The 9604-nt window shown below is 42.6% G+C and overlaps 1 protein-coding gene across 1 annotated transcript in view; it reads right to left on the bottom strand.

Annotated features, from left to right (window-relative positions):
* Positions 1-4283: 4283 nt before the first annotated feature.
* Positions 4284-9604, bottom strand: part of LOC141112538 (cytochrome P450 2J6-like) — a 50117-nt gene continuing 44796 nt past the window's right edge. Inside the window, exons 8-9 of the mRNA XM_073605455.1 lie at positions 8753-8894; positions 4284-4759 (exon numbers count right to left, since the gene is read on the bottom strand). Coding sequence (XP_073461556.1) covers positions 4578-4759; positions 8753-8894 — 324 coding nt within the window. The 3' untranslated portion in view covers positions 4284-4577. The remainder of the gene's footprint in view (positions 4760-8752; positions 8895-9604) is intronic.

Below are 9604 nucleotides of genomic sequence, written 5' to 3'. Positions count from 1 at the left end.
CCACGGAAGTGATTCTGCTTATTCACAGGCCACATACAGCTGAACTCTGGGGTTTGTCATTCCCTGTGCTGTAAAGTCAGTACTGTATTACACTCACACTTAAGAAGAAAGTTATAAGTGCCATATTTCTTTAGTCAAACAGTTATCAACGCACCATTTATTCTGCAGTTTGCGTTCTCTTCTTTTGCCCTGTTGGATTACAAATACTGCAGTTTAAAACTATAAGCTAGCTGAAGATAACTGAAGCCAAGGAACTTTCATCATCTTTTGCAACGTATCAATCACGGTTCTATTTTGTAGGTTCCACATTGAATTACAACCTAGGGGGAGCCCTTGAGTACAGATTAAGTATTGCATTGTATTATTGAATGTAAATAACATTACATTGCAGTTTTTGGTGTGTGTATTGAGGCTTCAGTAGGAAGGTGTTTAATATAGGTTTTGGAGTATATTGAGCACTTGTCCCATTGTACCCCTGTCTACATATACTCCCTACGGTGATTATTGAAACCACGGTTTCCACATCTATATTGATCATTGATCATTATCATCTGTCATTTATTGTTTATGTTTAATCACATTGTGATTCATTGTGTTTAATATTCAATCTAGTAAACATTCTGAATGGTTCAGTGACATTGTGTGAGATTCTCATTAATAACATCTGACTACAGCATGGAACCCAAGGTGTCAGAGGTAAGAGAGGATCTGCAGAGTCGGGGTAGCCAAAGAGGTATAGAGTTAATCAGCAGCCCTCATGGGGGTACCGCTACACTGGTTTGTGATAAGATAGGCAAGATGGCATTTTGTAAGAGTTTATCTGCTTGGGTAGAATTAAAGAGATTCAAATTCATACCAGATCTGAAGGATCCGAATTATGTGGGAACCAAGAAACATTTTTTCTCTTTGGAAACAATGCCTGGCTGCTTTGTTTACATGGTCAGAAGTTCCCGACTAGTAAATGAATGAGGCTGGGTAACGGCACCTGAGACTTTATTAACACTCATTAACAGCGGAAGAAAGAAGCTGTCAAATACTGTATAGTGGTAGAAGAAAAACCTGCTGCTATTTGGCATCTTGCACATTGATTGAATTTATTGATGCTTATATAAAATGTTCTGTAAAGACTTTGCTTATAAAAGCACACAGGGGTACTCATTCACATAGGGGAGTGAGATCTGGGAGCCCCCTTGTTAAAAAGGGCTTTCAGATTCCGATAAACACCCTGCCCCCCCACCACCAAAGCACCCCCCTATGTGGCCTGGTATCGTTTAGGAGGGGGGTACTCACTCGTTCCCCCCCTTTCCTGGCTTGCCAGGCTACATGCTTGGATAAGGGTCTGGATTTTGGGGGAACCCCATGCCGCTTTTTATTTTTTATTTTGCCGTGGGGTTTTCCTAAAGCCCATACCAGACCCAAAGGGTCCCCCCACGCTGTTCTTTTTAACATTTTTGTATGCCAGCAATGGCTTGCAGCTGGGAAAATCAATGTAAATTTAATTTTTTTCTTTATATATGATACAGATGCGCCACTTTACAGGCAGACTAAAAGGTCCCCCCAGGCACTATATTTAAAATCATTTTTCATTTTTATTGTCTCACTTTAAGCATTATTAAAATCACTGCCCTTTTAAAATGTTTTTTTTTTTTTTTTTTGATACATTTCCCCCAGGGCAGTCCCCATACCCTTTTTAGGTCCAATAACTTGCATATAAGCCTACAAAATGGGGACTTTTGATTTTTCAAGTTCGGGTCCCATAGACTTTAATAGGGTTCGCGGTTCGGGTCTGAACTTTTTCCATGTTCGGGAGTTCTGGTGTGAACCGAACCAGGGGGTGTTCGGCCCAACTCTACCTGTGATGTTTGTAGATGGAGAGCAATGATAATGAGAGGTGAGATGGTGACCTTGATCAATATTACCTGTGCCTAGATGGCGACTTGTTTTGGTTTTTAGAATGCTCCTTCTGTCTTGAACTCCTTACAGGACTGTAGATACAGTATTACAACAGCATTGGGACCAGATGCTCTCTTTTTCTCAATATCTTCACTACTTATCTAATCCCTTGACGTTACAGGCAATAGGTTGTTTGATGGGGCAGCATTCCCCATAGAGACCAGGTAACGCAGCAGGCTGAAATGAAAAACTGCATGGCACAGTGATCCCAGAGCAAGGATTGAGAAGGAGATAGGAAGAGCCCATGTGGATGCCATAAAAAGGGAACTAATACCTGCAGACAATAACCGCATAAGCATCCAGCATGAGAAGAGAATACCACCATGTGTTGCACAAATATGTCTTAAATGCATTTAAAACTGGCTCCCCTGGCCTTCAGTGATGATCAGCGTTCTCAGATTGCAACCTCAGCTCTCTGAACCATTTTGGAAATAGGCAAGCCAAGACAAACTGCCCACTGTGGCCGCGTCACTTCCTGTCATGCACTGCACTTGCACTGCTGCAGCCAGGCTGGAAATGACAAACTCCCACAAACAGGTGCAGGAAACACGCTGAGAAACAGAGACGAGAAGGGAAAAGCAAAGGGAAAATGCTGCTTTCTTTGACAGGCCTGCACCACCAGAATGGGGCTCCAGCCATATAGCTCAACTCCAATCTTAATCAGGTGAGGACAAACAGGAGAATGCTACGAGCTGAGTCTGTCTTTGATTTACACTATTGTTAACCAGTTCTCTCAGGTTGTGGGGACAGAGCCACAACCCATTGTATGCTGCCATGATGCACCAGGAAACCTGTGTTCCGATCACTAGCACTCAAACAAGCAAAGTTTAGTTCAAACCTGTGTTCAGGCCAAAGCATAATCTCATCCCAAAATAAGACCATGTATGGACACTTGAAAAAACTCTTTCCTTGCTTTATGATGGAAATAACTTTGTTGTAGAGAGATGGGTTGCTTTACACTTAGGCTGCTTTCACACTTGTGAGGCGACAAAGTAGTGCGACTTTGAGGGGCGGAATGTGTTGCGTTTGATATAAAATATAATTTTTCTATAAGACTCATAGCATTCTGGTGTCACAGATACAGACTTTCTCAAACAAATGTTGTTGGATACAATGGGAATGTAGATATCATTGTTGTATTCCTTTGGCAGTTTGAGAACAGTCTATTGTCTCTATAGCTACAGTAAACAAGTAAGACTTGTTTGAGATTCTTTCAGCTCTCAAACTCAAAGAATGACTGTTAGATTACTGTCAGGTTTTGGCTTGAGTAGACAATGGGTATGTTGTATTGTTGTATTCAATTGACAGTTTTCAACAGGCTATTGTCTCTATAGCTATAGTACACAAGTATGAGATTTACTTGTTTGAGGTTCTTTCAGCTCTCAAACTGAAAGAATGACTGTTAGATTACTGTCAGGTCTTGGCTTGAGTAGACAATGGTTTACATAGATATCATTGTTGTATCCAATTGACAGTTTCAACAGTCTACACAGCTACAGTAAACAGGTATGTTTTCTGTTGTTTGGTAACTATGGTAAACAGCCTGGCACATAAAAGGGGAATTCAGGCATAAGCTAGGGACACACACACACACATCATCATGCTGTAAGATCAGAAGCCACCCATGATACAAGAAACATGCCTGATCCTCCAGAAGAATCGTTGCCAATGGAGATCACAAACATACAGTAACAGAAGATAAGTAACTTTTAAGTGTATTTGTACTGTTATAGGCCATAGGCTGCATGTGTTAGGCATTTTGCTTGTTATAGATATCTGTCAGTCTTGTATTGTATTCCTAATATTGTAATAGTTTTGTATGTACAGCATCTTTGTATAGTAAAAGCACATTTACACACTGCAGAAATCTCAGCTTCCTTGCTTATACCACAGAGTAACCTTGCTAGATAGACGCAAGCAAAACAGACTTGCATTGCAACTTCACAGTGTGACTTTGATCTGACTTTACATTCTCTGGACCAAAGTTGCATCAAAAGTCAAACCAAAATAGTGCAGAAACCTTTTCTTAAGTTGCAGCGACTTCTGTAGTGTTATAGGAACGTCTCTCATAGAAATACATTGAATTTCACATGTCCTGCGACTTGGGGTCTGACAAGTTGAATCCCAAGCCTGCACAAGTGTGAAAAGAATCTTCAGGTTCTTATATATATAAAAGCCAAATGTTATCAGCTCACACCTTATAATCCGTGCCCTGCAAGCAGAGCACTTTTAACTAAGGAGCAGCGAGATATGTTGATGCAATATAAATTGATAAATTAAATATTTGTGTAAAAAGCAATACAGTACAGTATAAATAATAAATACAATAGTTTGATTTTGTTTTTTTAAACCCAGAACAGGTCCACTTATACATTTTTTAATACTCTTGCCATAGATAGCATTGTAATGTGACATGAAGAACTATATAATTCTTAACATCAATAAATAGCCTTCAAAAAGTATAACATTTTATGGTACATTTTCCACGTTTGTGATACCACTTACTATATTATAGTGGACATGTGTGAATTATCTAATATATTGTAAATTAAACAACATACTTTTTTAATGTGAATGATAATTGGATATTGTTTGAGTGCACTTTTGAATCCAAATGGCCAGTTCTATGTGCGTGGTACTAGTCTCATTTTGAAAGGCTTTGGTTTCTGTGAGAGTCCAAAAACTGGGGTGATGTCTGGAGGAGACTTGGGGTCCGGCCATTGGAATTCAAAGTGTCTCATCAGAGTAGTGAAAAAGAGGAAGAGCTCCATCCGGGCCAGATTCTCTCCAAGACAAACCCGGGGACCTAAAGAGAAACACATGAAGGTTAGAGGGAACACAGGGAAGTAACACTTATGTAGCAAGGTCCCAGACCTCTAAAGGCCTCAGGGTGACCTCCAGAGTTAGGCTGAGCTGATATCTGTCTTTGTAGAGTGGGTTACAAGGCATGGTGGGTGTAATGCAAGATGGAGTGATGGGTGCCAGACACTTTTTGAATGCAAAAGAGATTTATTATCTCTTAACAGAACTGTGGGAGAGAGGGTTAGGGCCAGGAGACCCTTAAGTAGATGCAATGTTAATCGGCAGACTCTGAAACTTCTATAGGTAGACAGCTATACAGGGGAAGGCCTCCAGCCACCACTTCTGTATAGGTAGGACCGCTGTCTCCTATGGCAACAAATCTTGTAACAGTCACTAACGGTAGTTGTATTTAACTATTGGTAACACAGATAGTTCTCCTCCTTGGCTTGGCACTAGCGGAAGTTTTCCCACTTCTTCACCATCCCTGGTTGGTGAGAAGATTGCTCTGGTACTGGCTCCAGCTTATTTACAGTGGTCTCCGGTAACAAGGTGGATGGTCCCTTAGTTCCCCTCTACCTCCGACCACAACTGGTTCCCTGTCCGGCTGAACCATTTCTTTTGGTTGGACTCCAATCCTGCAGTCCCAACCCTGAGCTGCTTCTCCTGCTTCTGGATAGGCCCTGAGACAGCCTAGCAGCCAGATGTCCCAAGGATAGGCCTCAGGCTTCCAGCCTAGAAGCCTGGGGCAGCATAACACACGTCCACCCAGACATCCGTCCAGGTGGCACTTAAAGTGGAGTTCCACCCATTTTTACAACTCCTCAGCATCCCTCACTAAACTGTGCACTGTAAACGAATTGGATATTTTTAAAAATTTTTTCTCAGCACTTACTGTATATCTGCTGTATTCATTTTTCACTTCCTCCTCCCTGGCCGCGGCCCATCGCATCATTTCCTGTTTGCAATGCCTTCTGGGAAGGGGCGGCAACTTCCTCTGACACTGCCGTTGCTATGGAAACCTGACCTGAAACCTATTACACTGCTTGTGCTGCACTGAGCATGTGCGAGATCTGCAAGGATGAGATCCAGGAAGAAATACAGTCTGGCTTCAGATTCCCAGACTTAAGATGGCCACGGCCTGCTGTAAGTTTATAAAATAACAAATTACTGCTATAAACTAACAAAACAGACCTTAGTTTTCAGACAAACTTTAATAGAATACATTAAGCTTGTGTATTATAGGGGTATTTTTATTTAAAAAGTATAATTTCGGCCGGAACACCACTTTAACCCCGATCACTTGACTCCACCCAAATAAATAGGCTCTCCCAGCAGGCCAAGGGACTAAAGAAACCCCCGCCAATTGGCTGAGACACCCCATCCATTCATAACCTGCCCTTGCTAAGCCCTTCTCTATCTAATGTCACCAGCATAATGCCACCTACTGACAGAAGAGAGAAAGTACAGCAAGTCCAGAACTAGAGAGAAATCAGTGGATCTACCAACAATTAACGAGGGCAACTATCGCTTGGCAAACTACATTTACTAGCAACCATGCCTAAACACCAGGATGCTACACTTAAATTGCAACTTAATCCCAAAATGTTTGTTTTGAATAACAAACTGTAAAATGTTTTATTTCCCTTAATTTTCTGTCCCAGTAACAATAGTCCCCAGGGTGAATCTCCTAGTCAGGGACGCAGACAGTAATAACATTCTGACCATTCTTCCAAAACTAAAAAGGCAGGTAATGACAGTTCAAGATATGCCTGGAGGTGTAAAATTATATCTAAAAAAGTTCTAATTAATATAATCTACTGTTTTTGGATACATCGCCCACAGATCTCATTGGTCAGCTTTTGGCTTCAGCACTGGCAGTGCATGATCTATTAGCCCTGGCGCTAATGCCATGTATAAGTCCTAAGTTTTAAACAGTGGCGGCCACTGCATTTTGGGCGCACAGGCACCGCCCCCCCATCCATGTGCCCTGCTCCTTTCAGGATGCCGGACGCATGGACTCCCATGGCGGGGATGGGAAGGGGTGGTTTTTTGAAGCACCTGATTAGAGCCAGAGGCTCTAAGAGGCTGCAAAATAGGGTGAGCTTGGGGCGCAGAGAATGCGCCCTGATCCCACTCAATTGTGTGAAGATAGCAAATACATTTTCGCTATTTTCATACTAACGTTCCTCCCCACCAATCAGGAGGCAGGTTGTCAGACCTGTTTCCCGATTGGCCAAAGCGCCAGGTGATCCTATTTGATGCCTGGTGTTTAGGAAGAGGAGGCACCAGTAGAGGAGACATGCGCTGGACTCGAGGAAGGATACTTCTGCCACCGCTGCTGCTCTGGTGGAGACAACACAGTCAGGACTCAGCACTCAGAGAAGATACCACAGCCCGGCAGTAAGTGCCAGACCACCTGGGGGGGGTGCTGTCAGAGCAGAGCAGTGAGCCTGTGGGGCGCCGTGCTATCAGTGCCGCCGGGGGGTGCACTGTTCTACTAGTGCCAGTGCCGATCAGTGAGGCTGAGTGACCAGTGCTGTCAGTGCCGATCTGTGAGGCTGAGCTGTGTACCCTGAGCTGTATTCCCTGATCTGTATACCCTGATCTGTGATGCTGAGCTGTATACCCTGATCTGTATACTCTGATCTATATAACCTGATCTGTATACCCTGAGCTGTATACCCTGATCTGTGATGCTGAGCTGTATACCCTGATCTGTAAGGCTAAGCTGTATACCCTGATCTGTGAGGCTGAGCTGTATACCCTGAGCTGTATACCCTGATCTGTGATGCTGAGCTGTATACCCTGATCTGTGAGGCTGATCTCTATACCCTGAGCTGTATACTCTGATCTGTGAGGCTGAGCTGTATACCCTGAGCTAAATACCCTGATCTGTGAGGCTGAGCCGTATACCCTGAGCTGTATACCCTGATCTGTATAGCTGAGCTGTATACCCTGAGCTATATATCCTGATCTTTGAGGCTGAGCTATATACCCTGATCTGTGAGGCTGAGTTATATACCTTGTTCTGTGATGCTGGGGCTGTATACTCTGTCCTGTTAAGCTGGGGCAGTATACTCTGTCCTGTGATGCTGGGGCCGTATACTCTGTCCTGTGATGCTGGGGCTGTATACTCTGTCCTGTGATGGTGAGCTGAATACTCTGATCTGTGAGGCTGAGCTGTATACCCTGATCTGTATATCGTGATCTGTGATGCTGAGCTGTATACCCTGATCTTTATACCCTGAGCTGTATACCCTGAGCTGTGAGGCTGAGCTGTATACCCTGATCTGTGAGGCTGAGCTGTATACCCTGAGCCATATACCCTGATCTGTGAAGCTGAGCTGTATATCCTGATCTGTATACCCTGATCTGTGAGGCTGAGCTTTATACCCTGAGCTGTATACCCTGATCTGTGAGGCTGAGATGTAAACACTGATCTGTGAGGCTGAGTTGTATACCCTGATCTGTATAGCTGAGCCGTATACCCTGAGCTATATACCCTGATCTGTGAGGCTGAGCTATATACCCCGATCTGTGAGGCTGAGCTATATACTCTGTCCTGTGATGCTGGGGCTGTATACTATGTCCTGTGATGCTGGGGCTGTATACTCTGTCCTGTGATGCTGGGGCTGTATACTCTGTCCTGTGATTCTGGGGTTGTATACTCTGTCCTGTGATTCTGGGGGCTGTATACTCTTTCCTGGGATGCTGAGCTGTATACCCTGTCCTGTGATGCTGATCTATATATTCTGTCCGGTGATTCTGAGGCTGTATACTCAGTTCTGTGATGCTGAGCTGTATACTTCCCACACTGGGGGGGAAGCAAGTGGAATACAGGGGACGGAGTGGGTGAATTCTATAAGGGGGGCTTATGAGAAGTGGGAGGGGTCAAAAAAACTTCACCAGCCGCCACTGGTTTTAAATATTCTGTTAATAAATAATGTAGCTATCTAGGTCTTCTGAAGTCGCCACCTTTTTTGTAACTATCTTTTACCTGCAGAGAAAGGAAGGAAAGATTCTACTTTCACTAGTTCTCCATCCTCATTCAGGAAATTCTCTGGATTAAATTCATTTGGATATTTCCAATATTTTTCATCATAGTGTGTTGATGACAGATCTGTGATGATGAGTGTTCCCTGGAGACACAATTAAAAAACAGTTTAAGACAAATAAAATAAATAAATAAGATAAATAAACAAGATAAATAAATAAGATAGATAAACTGAACCTATCACAGCTAGAAGTTGAAGATTTAACTCACCAGTGCCCAAAACAAGGTATAGTATAGGTTTTGGGTGAACATCAGTGAATTTAATCGGTTATCAGTTTCTAAGAAAATCTAAACCTCAAAGCAATATTTTATATATTGCAGATTACCAGTTCTTACACATGGTGTCTGCATTAGTTTTTATTTTTAAGGCTAAGACCTTTTTTTAGCAATTACAGAAAATACCAGTTGATTCTGCCATAAATGTCCTTGTCTCTTCCTATGATTTAGGAAAAAAAAAAAAAGAACCTTATCCTTATTGTATATACTACTAGACTCAGCAATCATCATGTAATTGAGATAAGCAAAGGCAGTCATGGTTGAAGTCTAGCCTGTTTAACAACCATTGTGCCTTCTATAGATACCATAGGGAAAAAAATGTGGCCATGAAAGGACAGGAAGCGTGTTATTCTGCAGGATTATTTAGTGAAACGAAAGGAAAGTAAATAAGTAAATGAAAGCAGTCCGTATATTTAAGGACTATTAGGCTACAATATACAACATTTTTGATTTTGGGTTTAACTCCTTCACGCAGACGTCAGACAAATATGTGGCCCCACTGGACTAGGCTTTTTTGCC

The sequence above is a fragment of the Aquarana catesbeiana genome, linkage group LG11 (genome assembly GCF_042186555.1).
Source record: "Aquarana catesbeiana isolate 2022-GZ linkage group LG11, ASM4218655v1, whole genome shotgun sequence".
Classification (NCBI taxonomy): Eukaryota; Metazoa; Chordata; class Amphibia; order Anura; family Ranidae; genus Aquarana; species Aquarana catesbeiana.
This window is presented reverse-complemented; position numbering and strand designations above follow the sequence as displayed.